This window comes from Anas acuta, chromosome 14, assembly GCF_963932015.1.
Source record: "Anas acuta chromosome 14, bAnaAcu1.1, whole genome shotgun sequence".
NCBI classification, from domain to species: Eukaryota; Metazoa; Chordata; class Aves; order Anseriformes; family Anatidae; genus Anas; species Anas acuta.
In genome coordinates, this window is record NC_088992.1 from 1,919,176 (window position 1) to 1,936,691 (window position 17,516).

A 17,516-nucleotide genomic window follows, 5' to 3' on the forward strand; every position below is an offset into this window, starting at 1 on the left:
GCCTTGCCCCGCAGCCGGGGCTCTCCCGGTCCCTGCCTCCCGCGGTGCTTTCCGCCCATCCCGGAGCGTGGCCGGCCCCATGGCAGCTCCCTCCCGGCAGAAGGAGGCCGAAGGGGGATGAGGAGCACCCAAAGTTTGTCATCCTCTTCGGCACAATGTCAGACGAGGTCAGCAGTGGCTGCTCCGAAGGGTCCAGGGGCAGCGCGGGCCCCGGAGCGAGGCTTTGTGTGCCCCAGTTTCCTATCTGTTATCCTCTCCTGCTTTATGCATGACTCTTAGCTTGCCCGGAGGGAGACACATGGATAACTGGTGAAGCCATTTCGGAAATCTGAGCGGCGCTGCCAGCCCCGGCCATAGCTCCAGGGGCACTTGGAGCCACGGCACTGTTTGAAATACGCCCAGCGCTCGGCTTGTTTCATAATGCTGCTTTGGGCTGTGCTCCCCTGATGCTTGTGACACTGCCGTGGGCTGCAAAAGCCTTCTTGGAGGAAACCCAGAAATGTCAATGCGCCGTTGTGTGGCAGTCCTGTGAGTCCCAGGATGGGGCTGGTCCCTTTTGCTGGTGTTGGCACAGTGTGGAGCACGTGTGGCAGCTCCTGTGCTGGCTGTAATGACAAGACAGGAGGGGAAAGGAGACATGATGAGAGGGAGAGGGAAGAGAGCAAAAGCAAACAGCTCCCATTTCCAGTGTTCATTCAGGGGAGCACGGGCTGCTGGCTGCACACCAGCCAGCACAGGAGGACACGGGGTGCTGTGTGGGACACACAGGTGTGTGGGCACTGCCTGTGCTCAGCTGGCTGGGCTTTTGTTGCCTTTTTTTTTTTGCCACAGGCAAACGAAGACAGGGAAACATCTCCCCAGCAGTGATCAGAGCCTTACGTGGGCATTTGGGAAGGTGGAGGCACAGCCAAATCAGCAGGCGCTGTGCCACGGAGCCACCTCTGCAGCAGTGCCTGGGGAGGAGAAGCAGACGGCAGCATTTATCCGGGCCAGGCAGAGCCCGCTGCTGAGCGGGATAAGCGAGGGGCTGATGTGGTGCAGCAGATGGGGAGGGCTCAGACACCGCCTGCCTGGAGAGAGGCAGGGGGGGACATCTCCACGCCAAGCCTGAGCCATCGCTCAGCCAAAGCTGGCCCTGGTGATAAGAGTGGAACGGGGCTGGCAGGGGGATGGGGGGCTCACAGCCTGCAGCGGGGGCTGCCCTGCCCTGCCCGGGGCTGCACAAGAACCACGGACAGACAGGCAACGTGTGTGCAGCCCCATGGGGAAATAAGGAGTCGGGAATGCCTTGTCTTAATCCTTAGTGTTAGTGCAATTAGTCAGTCAGCAGCAATTGTCTACGGAGGAATCCTTTGCAGCGCTCATAAATAGCTGTGGATAGAGTGCAAATTTAATGAATCAAAAGTGGTAACGTATAACACACACGTGTTTATCTGTTTTACAGATGAGTCCTTATTGTATTATAAATTTCATACGTTCAACATGAAAGCACCATTGGGCTTTCTGTTATTTGGTGAAGACACACAGATTGGTAGCCAGAGAGCCACCTGCTGTCCTTGCCAGCTCTGCCACGGCCCCACCAGATCCTGCACGTGAGTGCCACAGCCCAGAGTGCTGCTGCTCTCCTGCCAGCCTTTGCTGGGTGCTCCCTGGATTGGAAAGCCTGCTTTGATCAAACGTCAGGGATGGTTCTAGACAGGCATGGAGATTATGTGAGCTCCTGCTCTGCTCGGGGTTGGAGTGGTCACTGCCCGTGCAGCTCCACTCTGCCCCTTCTGCTTGGGGAAGGACCCTCAGCCTCGTGGCACCCTCGTGGCACACTCCCAGCAGCCATCTCAAGAGCTGCGAATTAAGAAAACACGTGATAAATCAGAGCTGTGTAATTCCATACTGTTTGCATAACACTTGGATCATGCAAAAGCTTGCTTATCAACAGGGCAAAGCAAAATCCATTTTCTAAGGGCGTTGGCTGGCTCTGAGCAGTGCCCGTAGCAGGGCGACGTGCTCAGCGCTCTGCCCAAAGCCTGCCCCCTGTGCCTGCTGCTGCCTGTACCAGGGTGGCTGGAGCCGGTGACCATTCCACTGGGCTGATGGCATCTGGGACAAAATGTTTTTTGGCTCCTTTGAGCTCCTGCCCCATTTCAAACCGGCTGCTCTGCCGGCAGATGTGAGTGTGTTCGCTCCCGGGGAGCACCGCTGAGGATTGCCCGCTGCAATGCTTCCTCGCAGCCGTACCCATTTACAGGATGTGCAGCTTTTACGGGCAGTCGTGGCCATCCTTTCTCAGTTCCTGGCAGTGATGCATGAACTTTTTATCCTCCTGAGGAGGGCTGGGCAGGCAGGCACTCAGCAGGATTATTTTTCAGGTAAGCACCCTTGTGGCAGGCATCAAATGGAGCCGGGATGCCCGCCTGCAGCACAGGTGTGAGGCTGGGAAAGCCCCCAAAATGCACCTGCTCAAGTGGAAGCAGCTTTCCCCAAACCTACCCAACCTCCTACAAAGAAATGAAACACTTTCACCTGTGCACCATCACTCGACCAGGTGAAAGGCAGCAGCGCAGCCTCCAGCTGCTCCTCCGGGAGCAGCCCTCTCCCGGTTACCTCCCAGAAGAGCTGCCCTCCTGGTTCACTGTGATCTTCTGACCCAGGGACCGCTCACCCAAGGCTGTAAATCCTCAGAGCACGGTATTTTTTCTCCCATCCTGCCCGGAATTGCGGGACATGCCGCCTTTCAGCACTAGGTGGTGCCGGAGGCAGGCGCAGCGCACGGCGGGGCTGCGCGGCACCAGGCTGCGCTCCCCCCCTGCACCCCCAACCCCGACGTACCCCTGGCACCCCCTGCACCCCCCTTTTCCCCCACGGTCGGGGAACACCCCAGGACTCCCTGCTGGGGGTCTCCATCCCCTCCACACCCGCAAGGGGGGCTCAGGTGGCTGCTGCTGCCCGGGGACAGGGGCAGGGACTGGGTCGCCCCCGGGGTACCCCTCCTCAGCCAGCTCTGTCCAGCCCGGGGCTTGGTGCCCCCCTGTGCTGCGGGGGGGACAGGCACCCACCGCCAGCCTCCCCGCACCCTTGGGCTCTGGGACTGAAGAGCTGGGGTGCTTCCTTGCAAAAAAATAAATGTTCTCATTAAAAAAATGGAAAGCCTGAAGCGTGCCCGAGCACCGCCTCTGCGCAGCCAGAGCGACCCCGTGTAAATGAAGAGCCCCAAGCAGCAGCGCTGGCACAGCCCAGACCCTCCCCATCAGCTCTCCCTGCATGAAGAGCTGCTCCAGGACTGCATAAAAATCCAGAATATTTAAATGTCCCGCTGGGAGAAGCTGCTCCTGGGTTTGGGGAGCGCTGTGGGTGTCCCTGTGAGCCTGTGCTTTCCCTGGGAGAAACTGAGAGGCAAAACAAACTTGCAGATAAGTTCCCGTACAGTCAGGAGCAGTTTTGTCTGTTTTATTATATGTGTGAGGAAGATTTTTTTTTTCCCCCAAAAAGTAATTAAAATAGCCTCTTACACACATGAGAAAGGGAGGAGAGGGAACATTTTTTCCAGCAATCCTCTTTCCCATTACCTCCCCTCCTACGGCACAAGGACTTTCATCCCAACACAAATGGAACAGCTGAGATATTTTTTTTTAAGGTCCCTGGGGCAGCCATCCAGTAACAAAGGCAAAGTTAAACAACTCCAAACAAAAGCAGCAGAAAAAAAAAAGGGGGGGTGTGGTGGTGGAAATAATGCGGGCTAAGTAGGAAACTTCAGTGATGAGACATGGAAAAAGTTAAACAATTAGAACTTGAACCAATTTGGCTCCGTTCCCACCTCATTTAGTTAATAGATGGTGCCCTTCACCACGTTTGATCTTAGCAGCAAAAAGCTTTTTACAAAGCATGGAGGAGCCCAGGGAGGCGCCTGGCACGGGGCACTGGGCTGGGAGCAGGGGGCATGGTGCAAGCAGCGCACCAAGTCTGGCACCCCACCTCTGTGTTTGGGGGGGCGGAACCAAAAACCACAGGAGGGAGAGTCGTCAGCATGTTAATTATTTGAATATGTGCGCTAATTAGATCCGGGGTTGCACACCCAAAATATATGAAAATGGAGGCCCGGAGAGTTCGTACCATAGGCAGATCCTCAGGGGCTCTGTGTTTTAAAATATTTAAGGCACATTCAGACAACGATTTCCACACATTAATGCTTTCCAAATAAAACCCTTTAGATTCCCTATCTGTTGGAGGCAAATAACTCGCATTGCTTCCCACTTTCCCACGTACCAGTGAATTGAATACTAATCAGCCATTCAAAGCAGGCCTATCAAGATTTAGCTACGTAAGCAAGCATCCCTCTATTATACGGTTGCTAAACCCCAGCGAGCCTATCCTCACCCTCTCGGTGCTCACCTGCAGTGTTAGAGCAGCCCTGTTGAGTCCTTAATTCCTTAATTGCACACGCGTGCAGGAAGCGCTGGATGAACTCATGATGTTTAATTCAGGCGTTGGACGTTTTGTTCGGCTGCTTGGAAATGCCAAGATGCTCCCCCCAGCTCCCATGAAAAAAAAAAGCGTCTGGGAATGTCTCTTCCAAACAGTCTCTCCCATGGCCTTTGCTGCTGTTCTCCCTCCTGTCCGTGCCAAATTAACGGCGATTAGCGAGCCTGCCCCTCGAGCCAGTGCTCCTGACATGGGAATGATTGCTGTGATCCCGCTGGCAAATGCAGCACCGGCAGTGCCAGCTCCTGCCCTGGCACCCGAGCAGCACAGGGGCCACCCGCCCCCATTCCAGTTGGAAAGCCTCAGAAATAAAGACAAAGTGAATATTTTATGCATGGGAACTGGTATTTCTGTGACATTTCTGGCTTTCTGGATGCAAACATGCAGAGACCTGGTGAGCTGTGTTACATCGGTGCCAAGGAGAGGGCACCCACGGGTGTTTGCAGGGCAGGGACGCTCTCACCCTGCCCAGCTCCGCACCCTGATGGCAAGCAGAATGGGAGCAGAAGGGCAGGAAAGACTCATGATTAAAAAAAAAAAAAAGAAAAAAAGAAAAAGAGAACAACAACAAAAAAGACCACAAAATCAGCACCCCCAAAACCACACAGCAGACCTCAGGTAAGACTCTGAATGCACGATGAGTTGCTGGAGAGGTGAGAGGTGCAGCTCTGTCCCAGGGCTTGTGTTTTATTAAGGCTTGTGGAGTGGAAACCTGTGGATTTGGGGTAAGAAAATCCTCTTTGTGCCATGCTTGGGGAATCAGGCTGCAAGCGGTAGGGGCTGGCATGCAACAGCTGCACGGCTCATGTTACTGCCTGAAACAGAAACGGGCTGGAAAGCCTTCTTTTCATGAAGAATTAGAACAAACACCCTGCCTTTAAACTCAGGTGGAATTCAAGTCCCTTTTAAGAGGGGGAGCAGCAAGGCTATTCCCTCCATGCATCCCAAGTGGTGCTGCTACAAGGGAAAAAACGCTGCTGGGACTCACCAGCAGGATTTCCCCCAAGACAAAAGGTACCAGGAGCTGTCTGTCTGTCTGTCTGTCTGTCCAGCACCCACCTTATCCAGGCACCGAGGGTCTCCGCCACGCACGTCTGCTGAGGGAGAAACCCGAGGAACGGATCAAAGCGAAAGCAATTAAAGCGAGGCATAAAACCAACAATACAACTTTATTTCGTATCTCATACAAACGTTTGACAGAGTTAAATAGAATTAACAGGTAAGGCTTGTGCAGCTGGCCCTTGTTGTGAGCGGGGCGAGGCGGAGCCGTCGCTGCCTGCGGGCATCTGTTAGAGCACGGAGCCAGAAACCAACCTGCCCCAGGGCATCGCTGTGCAAGGGGGCTCTGAGCTCCTCGGGGGGGTCACACCAGCTGATAACTCATAGGAAAGAGTATCATGAGTGTGTGGAAAAATTGATTTGGGGGAACGCATTTCCAAATTGAAAGAAGGCGCAGGCAAAGCCTGGGTCTGCTCTCTCCACATCGTTTCTGCGCCCAGAGCCCACGGGTGCTGAACCAGCTCGTCAATTTTTCAGGTGTTCCCTGTGCTGGAGCCGCAGCACGGCTGGCACCTGGGGGGTGAGAAACCAGCCACAGATGGCACTGAGCGGGGACAAAAGGTGCCAGGGATGAAACACGGCTGCCAGCCCGTAACACACCAGGTTAATAAGGGAAATCAGAACAAATCAGCTGCTGCTGATCACGAACTAACGAGCTTCAAGCAGAGGCCTGCAGACAAGGGGCAATAACACTTCATACCTGCTCAGCGTTAGTCTCCTAATCGCTCACAGCTGTCCCGAGTGTTCCCGTTCAGCTGGGCCAATCCACCGAGCCAGGCTGTGCAGGTACAAGGAGAACAAGGCTCGGCTGTGTGGTAAAATTGCCGTGTGTTCCTTGCACTCTGATAAGGAAAATGCTGATGGAAAAGGAGCTGGGGATGGGTGTCCTGCTGCTGGCATCCCCCCGGCTGCAAGAGGCAGTGTTTGGGGGTGGGAAGCTTGCTGGGGGAGCAGCACCCCCCTGCTGCAAGGCAGCCTGGCAGCTTTTTGGAGTACCAGTGCTGCTGTGTCCTCCTGGTGTCCTGCTTTTGCCTCGACCACGCTGCCTTCTGCTTTCGCACCCCTCGGACAGGAGCAGTCCTGAGGCCAAAGCCTGGTGCCCGCAGGAGCTGCTGGAACCCCCCCAGGGCCTGGTCTCCTCCTGGCCCTGTAACGCCCTGACCAAACCCCTCTGATCCGTTACATGGGGAAATAGTGACACAGAAATGAAAGGTTTGCCTGTACAGAAGGCACTTTCTCGTTTATAAAGCGCAGAAACGTGTTTCGGAAAGGGCCTCATGGTACCACCCACACGGCTTCCACCATCATCGTGGTGGCGTCTAACAGCAGGGTGTCTAAACCACACCTCTCTCCTCTAAACACTAACATAAAAAACGTTCCTCCAACAAAGCAACATCCCAAGATCCTCTATTTTTTTCCCCCATAAAATAAAGGGCACGAGAAACCTGGCTAAAAGCACAGTCTCAGGGCACGGGCATGGATTTGCATCGGCTCGCTCCAGCCCTGGGGCCTCACGGTGGGCTCAAAGAGCTCTCACGTTACCTCCGAAGTGCCCGGGGGGATTTTGTTTCCCCCTCCCCAGCTGCGAGGTCAGAGCAGAGCCAGATGGGGAGGACCACAGAAGCGTAACCGAAGCTGGGTCGGAGTCGGGAGGACGGAAGCAAAGGGGCCGGGAATTCAGGCAGGAGGAGCAGCGTGGGGGCAGCCAGGTGGGCTCCGCATCCTGCCTCAGCACCCCGTCCTCAGCACCCCGTCCTCAGCACCCCGTCCTCAGCGTCCCCTACACGTGCTGCGAGGCGGCCAGGTGACAGAACAGCAGGGCTGGGAGCAGGGAAAGCCGTGTGGGATGCCCGGTGCAAGGGGGGGGCACAGAGCAGTCATCCGTGGGCAGGAGGCTGAAGTCACGGCAGAGGAATCAGCTTCTTTTGGTAAAGTGCCTTATGTTCTTCGAGCTTCTAAAACGTCTTCCTTGCTTTTTCGGATGGGGGGGAGGTATAGTAGTTTTACAGGAAAAAAAAAAACCCTAGGGAATGAATCAATATTTATGCAGATCTGGGATAAGGTTATGGCACAGACTAATAACCCGGCACAGCAACCCAAAAAAGCAGAGTGTCAAAGAGAAGGGAAAAACCTGTTCATACGCTTTCAACACCATCCCCTCGAGATCCCAAGTGTAAACGGTTTTTATCTACGAGAAGGCATTTGACTCGGGCTTTAGTAATCGGGGTTGATTACAGCCACATTGCGAAGCCGGCGGCGTGCATGTGGGTGGGCGGGCGCCGTCTGACCTCTGCGGAGCAGAGCGGGATTTAGACAAGTTCCACTTTAGCGTTGGGATAAACAGCCACCACGTCATAGCCCTCGGGGGGCTTAACTCTTTCCTTGGCGTGCGTCTCGCAGTAGAGCTGCTCCTCGATGAAGAAATACCCCCGCTGCTTCAGGTTGAGGCCGCAGTCGTCGCACATGAAGCACTCGGGGTGGTAGAGCTTGTCCCGAGCTTTGACGATGGTTCCCCTGGGGAGATGGGGAGAGCGTGGGTCAGACCGAGAGGGGCACGGGGGGATGAGCAGCACCGGGGGCCTCTCCGACCCCCCTGCTCCTTCCCCATCACTTGTCCCCTTGCTGTGCCAGGCATCTGCAGAACCCAGCACCACCAAGCCTTGAGCAAAGCACGAATTACAACAGGGAGAAGCAGAAGAGCACCTCTATTCCCTGAAACATGACCCCACACACACCCCCTGAGAGCAATTCCTCAACCAACAAACACAAATAGTTACAGGCCTCTTACACTTGACCCTCGTGGCATTTCTCCCTCAATAAGGCATCAAAGAAATGAGAGTGCCTTCGGTGCCACACACGGCTGCTGGGACAAGCAGGGCACAAAGCATTCAGTGAATCACCCACATTTTGCTGCAGGATTCCCTAAAAAGGGGCAAGCCAAGCTGTCTTCCTCAACCCCAGCTTCAGACATAGCAAAACAAACAGACACCCCCAAAACCCAACAAACCGACCACCACCAAGGGATGCAGGGACTCTGCTGTAGCCTCCAACTTGCATTTCGGGTGGGACACGGCCCAGCCACGTCCCTGTGTGGCACTTACACGATCCCGTTCCCACATCTCGTGCACTCGGGGAGCATCTGCATCCCAGACATGGCACCGCCGAGCTTCGGCACCGCAGGCTTGACGGTCCGGGGGTTGCTCAGTCTGTCGAGTTTTTCACCTGCCAAGAGTTTGAGACAGACACAGACTGAAAACTTGTCCTCTGGGAGCTTTTTTTTTTTTTTTTTTTAATTTTCATTAAGGAGCCAGACGAGTTCTTTAGTTATTTTTCCCAGGAGAACACACACACTGCCTGTCACAACCTGCTTGTAAGGAACTACAGAGCAAAGAGTGAGACCAACTCCCTTTAAAAGTCACACAGCATTCACAGGTGCCTGCAGGACAGCACATGGACCCTCTGCTCATCTTCTGCTCATCCTTACGGTGTGTGGATGGCCGTAGAAATCTTTGCTCCTCTCCCCTCATATTGCCAAAGCACCACCTCAGTACCTCTACATTGCCAAAAGGCAACGCAGTCTGCTGGAGATGAGAGAGGAATCTGGCTGCAGTGCTGTTTAGTGAGTCAGGAAAGAAAGACAAATGGCAAAAAGCTCCAAAAAGCTCCAGCAAGAATCGGTTCCAGCCCACAAACATTTGGGTGCACCTGCTGAATCCACCACCGCCAAGGAGACAAAGATGGAAGTCTTCTGGAGAACTAGGGAAATTAAAAAAATGACTATAACTGCGTGCATTTTTCTTCCTAGAAGGCTCGTTTACTTTAATCTAAAATAATCTAATCTAAAATAAAACCTTCGGATAGAAAATGAGGTTTTCTGGGGCATGAGGTCTCCTTTCACAGAGGTCCAAGAGGAAAGGAAGGAATGAAGCAAACGGTGACCCTTAAAGGTGTGCTTAGACCCCGCTGAGCTCTGTGAGGTTTTGGCATGGGCACAGGTGCTTTGTGGTTGAGGCATCTGTGCATGCTCCAAAATTTTTGGAAATTTGCGCTTGGATTTTGCCCCAAAGTGCCCATTATGGCTCTGCACTTTTTAAGGAGACTTCTCCCTATCTGGTTTACAGGTCGTGGTCCAAAGGGCACTGCCAGCACCAGGGCCTGCTCCTCCCATCCGGCACACCACCACACACCAGTGCTCCCAGTACCAGGACAGGGCTGGGAATGCTGGAGAAGACAGAGCTTCCAGTAGAAATGCTTCCCATATAAACCAGCCCCTTCTCCGAGGTACCCATCTGCGTGGAGCCTGACTTTAAAAGGCCAACACGCAGCAGCCCTGGGCCAAACTGGGTATTTTGGTGACACGCGTAGGCTTAAGGGAAATGGAACAGGGTGGAAGCTGTAAAACAACCCGGCCACAAACACTCCCGGTGATTTCAGCTTTGCTGAAACATCGCGGAGCTTTCTGCCAAGAGAGGTGCTGCTCACCGAGGTGCACCTCGTCGGGAACCCTTACGAAACACCGACAGCGCTGCGCCAGCCGAGGCACCGCGGGGCTGCACAGCCCCGGGCCGGCTGGAAAGCACATCAGAGAGGCTGGCAGAGCACCAGGATGTGACCGCAGCAGATTGCTGCTTTTTCTTTACCCAAAAAAAGCAACAACCGAGAAGCATAAAAAAAAAAAAGCAAACAAAAAACAAGCAAATAAATAAAAACCTTATTAAACCGAACAAACCAGCAAGGCTGCAGTTCTGCTCCGTCTCCCTGCACAAGAATGGGAGGAAGAGGGGGAGCAGCTTTATTGCCTGGGATTATCTCGGCTGCTTCCTATTTGCTCCTTCCTGGTGATGTGGAGATGCGGGGAGGCAGCACAGCGCCGTGTCCCTGTCCCACGGGGAGCTCCCTGCCAGCCTGCGGCCGTGGGTCTTCCCCCTGGTGCCCCCACATGCAGGCACCCAGAAAACCCAAACTGGTGGAAACTCCTGATGGTCAGAAGCTACCTGCGGTCGTGTTTCCTGGGAAGCAAGAGGCAATAATCTCCTCGTCAAAACACCCTTCTGCCATTTCATTCACTGAGCCCCCGGAGTGCGGCAGCCTGGCTCCCTAACTCCTGCAGCTTCGTAATGAGATTTGCAGTAGTTGTTATTTTCCCATAAAATCTAAGTTCCTGGATTCACATGATTAGAGTCCGAGGCTCTTGGAAGGAAACAAGAAGAAGATTTTAGCCCCAGTGAGTGTAAAGAGAAGCCTGAAGGCTTGAACACAAAAGCCTCAGTGGACTTAGGGTTGAAAGGCAAATAAAAAGAGGCAGAAATGTGTCGTTTGGGGATCTTATTCGGAATGGTCAGAGCTGGCGACTACCCAGGTTAATGATATAGACAGGAAGCTGGGACAGAGCTGAGAAGTGAGCCAAAAGCTCCTGATCTCTATTCCTGCACTGCTGAGGACCATCCACGTCCCCGTGTAAATGCTGTTTATTAAAAAGGCACAGGGTTCTCCATCGCTGATCTTACTCAGCCCTTTACACCACTGCATCCCAACAACCAATTCCGGGAAAGCAGCTGCCACGTAGCTGCCGTCTGCAGATCCACAGCCCTTCCCCGTGATGCCCAACTCAGCCACATTTCTCAAGCACCCAGAGCTTGCCCCAGATGCTGCCCCGAGCTTCTGCCCGTGCGCTTGGTATCCTGATTGGAAAGCTGATGAGAGAGCCTAGCTCCAAGTCACGCACAGCAAAACAGAGCAGCCCAGCCGCTCACTCTACAAAAATGCCCCAGCAGCTCCTGCCAACCGGTCCTTTGAGGCTTGCCAAGCTTCTGGACCTTGGGAAGGGAAAAGGAATGGGGTTAAGGCAGCAGCAGCAACTTGGTGGACGTGGGAGCCATAAAAAGGGGCAGAGGAGGAGTGAATGAAGGCAAAAACCCAGCTGCTACTGGGGAGGTTTTGGGGTCCCTCCGGGTGATGCCAGCCTCCAGCAGCCCTCCTTACCATTCTCCCCAGCCTCCAGCATGCCCTGCAAGTATCGGAAGGATCCTGACTGCTTCGGCTCCGAGACGGGCTTCTCATAGTCCTGAAGCATCTTGTAGACATCCGACTCCACATCAATCCCGTTCCTGTTCCGTGGGAGAGACTTTACGGGGTCGATGCTGTTTGGAAACAAAGGGACACTCAGGTCAGATATAAACAGCAAGCGTCAGGCAATCAGGGGTGTACCTGGATTAATCCCCTTTCAGGCAGATGCTGTGAAACACCTCTCTTCCCCCGTGCCTTTCTGCCTGCAGGCACAGCCGTGCTAGGAGAACAGACGGGGACAAACTTGTTTCCTGCTTGCTCCCCGTTGAGCAACGCAGCTGGGGCAGGACCAGCCACCAGATGCCTTCGGGAAAGAGGCAGCTGCAAGCACTGCGAATCGCTCTGCCACCCGTGAGATGCATTGGAAAAAAACGGGATAAAAAAACTTATTTAATTCATTATGCAGGGCTAAGGGAATCCAGCAACCCCCGCACCAGGGCACAGGGAGAGGTTCCTGCTGCCAGCACGGGGGTGACAGCGCGTGGGGGGTGACCCACAGCCACCTCTCCGGGTCAGTGTCGCTGTGGCTGACTCGGAGTCAGCACATCCCTCTGCCAGAAAACCCGGAGCTTCGATGAGGACAGCAGCCTCCCATGAAAATGGGATATAAAAACATTCTTGTGATTTCCTCCCAAATAAGTGCTGGCCAAAACTACACCCAAAGCTGCCTGCATCTGGCGTGACCGGGGTACGCTGCACTAATTGCAGTTTAAGCCATTGTGCCGGCTTGTTCAGGACATCCATCCATGAAAAACATCATTTCAAATAAAAAATACCTTGGGTAGATGTTTAAGCAGAGATGAATTCAAATGTTTTTATGCTGTGCTGAGGCTGAGGCACAAAAGCCCTGCGCCAAAGGGCTCCGGTTCCCTTTTTGAGTGCCAACCTCATCGAGGTCACTGAGGAACCAATAAAAGCAGCAAGAGCCTTGAAGCCCATCAGAGCTGAACCCTTTTTGGTGTCACCTGGCTCCTTTTCTCCACCTGCCTTCCCCTCGTGCCCACCAGCCCCCAACCAACCCCTCCTGCAGAAGAGGCCAGGGGAACGCACTTCTGCCCCAGTTCTGCTCAGACACAGCCAGAGCTAAGCTCCTGATTTTGGCTCACATGCAGATAACATCAGATTTTGTTCCTAGCATTTCTGTGTGGTTCTCATCTTTCCAAACTCATTAACTTCCCTGGAGCAGCACAGGGAATAACCTGGCTTGCAGCGTCGGTGAAATATGAATTCGTCCAGGCACTCAGCTCCTGAGATGAACACAAACTCTCTCTGCCCTTGCATTTGATGCAGACCTTACTTCCCTGCAGAAAGTTTTGCCAGTCCGTGGGAGCATAAATCATGGGCAGCACAAGCCATGGGAAAGCCTCACAGCCCGGCCTGTCTCTGAGTTAGCACTACCCACACGAACTGCTCTCGGCTATACAAAAGCTTTGTCTTTCCGATCAGCATTATTTACTTCGCAGCCTCCTGGACAGCTGCGCTGAGCAGATCGCACATTTATGAGCATCCCAGCTTTCTGGGTTAATTTCTCTGCGACCAATTCCAGCCGTGTTGACCACCACAAGGGCAAAACCTGCAGATCTTGTCTTGACCGTGTATTTAGAAGAAACAGGACTGTGCTTCTCGTGACACCCCCTGGCACCGACCCCGGGCTGGGGTCTGGAGTTAGTACAGAGCACGAGCACCGTGCTTGCCCTACCTTTGGGCAGGAGCGATGTGGAGCCCACTCATCTGGGCTGGCAAAGTGGAGTCGACGCTGCTGTTGGCGTAGAGCCGGGTGGGGTTGTTGTACTGCAGGTTCAGCATCTGCTTGCTGTCCACCGGGCTCCCGGCCGTGGCGTGGGGCATCGGCCGCTTGTTCAGCACGGGGCCGTTATCCTGCAAGAGAAGGGGAAGCAGAGAAACCCCTGAGGTTTATCCCTCTCTGTGCAAGCACACGGCGAGGCTGCTCTGTGACGTGAGGCTGCAGTAGTGATGTTTGATGTGTGCTGTGGAAGTCAGAGCTGTGCACCAGCAGAAGGAAAACACGCTCTGTAATCAGATCTTGCTGAAGCCGTGCAGCTTTTCCTGGTCTCTAATCACAAACGTGCCTGCTTCTCTGGGGCTGGCCATTGCCAAGTATTCTCCGTTTATCCTCCTGTAAAAGCATATTTGTTATTTCCTCTAAAGAAGGGCCGTGAGTCTGCTCGAGCCTGCTTCTAATTCCCTGTTACTGCACTCCTGCGGTGCTCAGCCCCTTCAAACTGCGGGCAGGGCTGGTGGCACACACCGGCACGCCGCAGCGGAGCGAGACCTGGACCTGGGGGCACATCCCTGCATTTCTGCCTTCCTTCAATGACCCCTTACACAGAGACCTGTGATTTCAAAAGGTTTCCTCCCAAAACAAGATCAATTGCAGTGTGTTAAGTGCACCGGTCAGGAGTTTAGCTTGGTACTTGTATCTTCATCCCCTTTTTAATTCTTAGCTTTTAATTTAATAAATGAGTATTTGCAGGGACAACTATGGGAATCTTTGTATTATCTCAAGTCAGGAACTTGCATGCCATTAAAATGCACGTTTTTCTAATGATTTTAGCTACATACATTACACGTGTGCAGTTCAAAAGCTTTATTGCTCAGTCCTGTGCATGCCCACAAAGCATCGCCCACCCCGACCCTTCCCACTCGACCCTGTGAGCGCAGCAATGCGCTGCCGGCAGCACCGAGCTGCACAGCCCACGGGCATCACCACTGCTATTTCCATCCGCCTGAGTCAGAAACCCGTCTGCACTGATGAAATAGATGCTTACACAGGTGGCTGTAATCTCTGTAATCTGATTTAATCTGGCTCAGGGCAGATCCGCCGGCTGAGAGCGATGCCTGTGGCTGCAGCAGGGCGAAGCTTGTGCAAAGCTGAGCAGAGAAAACATCGCCCTGCGAACAAACAGCCAAGCGCATGCTGCGGGCTCTCGTACAAAGCTTGCTTTTGACTAAAATCATCCAATAAATACTAATGGGAAACAAATGTCTATCACTGGTGCATAGGAGAAAATACCGGCGCTTCCAAGCGTAGTAAAAACCAACAGCTAAGAGAAATAAAAACCAGATCCTGCTAGAAAAAGATTCTGGAAGTCCGATCCCTCGGTTCTTCCTCAGGCAAACCCCCATTGATAAAAACACGGCTTAATTAAGAGCTGCAAGACGGGGCCTTTGAATTCCTCATGCCACCAGCTGAAGGGCAGCAGCCTCAGGCAAGCTCCCCGGGGCAGCACACACCCCACACACACCACGCGTGCACGCACGTGGGAAAGCAGCTTCCAACCCAACCACTCCAAATTAGCTATTAAAAAAGGAATTTCGCTGCCAGGAATAATATAATTTTAATTGTTCCCCAATTTCTGTTCTAAAAAGAAATAATAAATACAATTAAAACCAGGCTAGAGGTTTCCAATTCCCAGATTTACATTAGTATTTCAAGGGAAATAAAGAAAATACTTTCAACCGTGACACGGAGAGGAAAAGAAGGATCATAAAAGTCTCAGGAAAAAAAAGCAACGGCACATGCTGCCTGGATGGCAGAGCTATGGACACTCGGGCTTCAAAAAGCCCCGATTGTTAAATCCCCGTGCACCAGGGCCCAAACTAGCACCTTGTCCATGGGCTCCCCCATGCCAGGCTCCGGCACCAGAGCCCCAGCTCCCCCCCCTAGTGCCTCCAGGCCCTTCGTGGTCACCTCTGGGCTTTCTTTAAGCCACAGCAGCTCATAAAGTGTCCTGCACTCATTCCTGCTAAACCCAGCAATTTGTAAATCAGGCGCAAACGTCCCTGTAAAGCTAAAGCTCACTGCCCTGACGCTCTCTGCGATGCACAACAGCCTCTCTCTTGTCCTCCTTCTCGCTCTACAGTTTCTCTGTTAAAATCCTTCCTGATGCATGAAAGGCTGTTCCCTGGACCGAGTTCAGTCTCCTTTTTTCCATCTCGCAAGCTGCTTCGGCGTTTTCCCACGAGCCCCGCGCGAGGCTTTACATCATGCACAGCACTCCCGCACTCCTTCTCGGAAACCTAGAACCAGATGGGTTTCTTTCCAGTTCTCAAATTCAAGATCACAACAGTTTTTGCCCCTTTGGGACCTAATTCGCTTTTTTCTGCTGGCTTTTTTTTTTCCCTGCTTTTTATGGCCTCTCCTAAATTAGGAGGGTTTGCAAACCCCTTCTCAGAGCTGGCCTGCTCAGTTTCACCAAAGAGAGCTCTTTCAGCCTGCAAAACGGAGACTCCAAATCTGTTTTCTCACGCTTGCCTTGTAGGAGCATCAATTACGAAGTGTAGCTGAACTGACACACAGCATTTGGGACTCCTGGAGCCCAGGCTGAGCATTTCAAGCCTCCAGCTCCTGGAAGGAGCTGCGCACGTGTCCGTCCCTCTCCAGACAGCACGGGGTCGTGGGCGCAGGGCACAGCTGGGTTTGAGTGGCTGCGGATGCCCAGCAGCAGTTCTGGTGACTTCTCCTGGCTGCTGGAGACCCCAAGGTCTTCCCTCTGCTCATCTTCCACCAGGAGAAAGGTGAGCAAAGAGGTGACAGCTCGGAGCAGATGGAGAAGAGCTGGTCTGCAGCGAGAGCCTTGTGGGTACCACATGGCATCCACTCAGGTGACACCTCTATGAAAATGGGGGAAGAAAAATTTAAGTGCCACGAGTGCCCAGCATTTCTCACCACCACTACACAGCATCAAGAGTGATAAAAGGGTTTTTATTTAAGAAAACAACCCGTACTGCCAATCAGCTGAAGCCTACAGGCTGCCTATAAATCTCACAGGGAAAAAAGTCGGTGGGATTTGCGCAAGGAAATCTGGAAGAGAAACAGGCTGCGCTGCCCAGCTGATGGATCGGCTCTGCATCTCTGCTGGAAACAGGAATGCTTCCTCGGCTTCCCTAATGAAAACCTTTTCTCTACATTAATGTACTAATCTGATTTTCTCCCACGTGAAGGAGTATCCTCTCCAAGGACAGCACAAAGGCACCCGAATGGCTCCTCTCACCCCTGCGTGCTCAGGGCTTGGAAGTGACAAGCAGGGACACTGCAGGAGCTGCCTGGTGGGAGCAGGAGCTGCAGGGCTCTGCCTGCACACCCCACTCCTGTCCTGAGGGGCACAGCATCCATCACCTCGCAGCCACCCCCAGCCACATGGCACGGACCATCCCCAGGCGCTGAGCTACACACAGCATCCGTCAGCACCGGGGCTGGTGCCTGCACAGAGACCCTGCTGCAATATCTCATTTCCAATCCCAGGAACCGTCCAGGAGAGCACTGTAAGAAGCAGGCTGAACATTTCAACAGAAATACAAATACACTCCGGGTCTTTGCTATTTCCAGCCAAAACATTCTCTGGTTAAAGAACAAGATCTGCTTCGCCTGCTCATTAAAGCTGTGCTGCAGACTCCATTGGAGCAGATAATTTGGGATATTTGCTCCTCCAGCTTGCTTTTTAGTCAAATCTGTGATATAAGAGAAGACTCAGAAATTAAATACTTTTATCAAGCTAATCACTGCTTGAATAAGCATTCCCATAGCTAGGAGGAGTGTGCAGCCAACCACGAGTTTTGGAAAGGTTTTGAGAACTAGTCTCAGTCTGTCTGTCTTCGGGAGAGTTTATCCTATTCTGTAACCAACTCTTGTAGGGTCAACAAAAAGCATAAATCTGTTCAGATTGTTAAAATATGTCAAGGCAAGCATGCAGCTTGGGCCGCCTGCTTAACAGGAATAGTGCTGGGATCCAACACTGGGAAGACTTTAAATCAAGGATTTAAAGCTAAGCTCTTCCCCTGGCAGGCAGAGCTCCCACGTGCTCGCCGTCTCCGCCACCCTCGGTACCAGCCGCCCCCATTCGTGCTCCTCACAGCAGCGCCGTGCAGCCTGCCAGGAGCTACCTGCCCTCAGC

At 53.3% G+C, this 17,516-nt stretch overlaps 1 protein-coding gene across 1 annotated transcript in view; it reads right to left on the reverse strand.

Moving 5' to 3' along the window:
• Nucleotides 1–5,626: 5,626 nt before the first annotated feature.
• PDLIM4 (PDZ and LIM domain 4) overlaps nucleotides 5,627–17,516 on the reverse strand; it is a 40,218-nt gene continuing 28,328 nt past the window's right edge. Inside the window, exons 4-7 of the mRNA XM_068698477.1 lie at nucleotides 13,301–13,479; nucleotides 11,518–11,675; nucleotides 8,637–8,757; nucleotides 5,627–8,049 (exon numbers count right to left, since the gene is read on the reverse strand). Coding sequence (XP_068554578.1) covers nucleotides 7,845–8,049; nucleotides 8,637–8,757; nucleotides 11,518–11,675; nucleotides 13,301–13,479 — 663 coding nt within the window. The 3' untranslated portion in view covers nucleotides 5,627–7,844. The remainder of the gene's footprint in view (nucleotides 8,050–8,636; nucleotides 8,758–11,517; nucleotides 11,676–13,300; nucleotides 13,480–17,516) is intronic.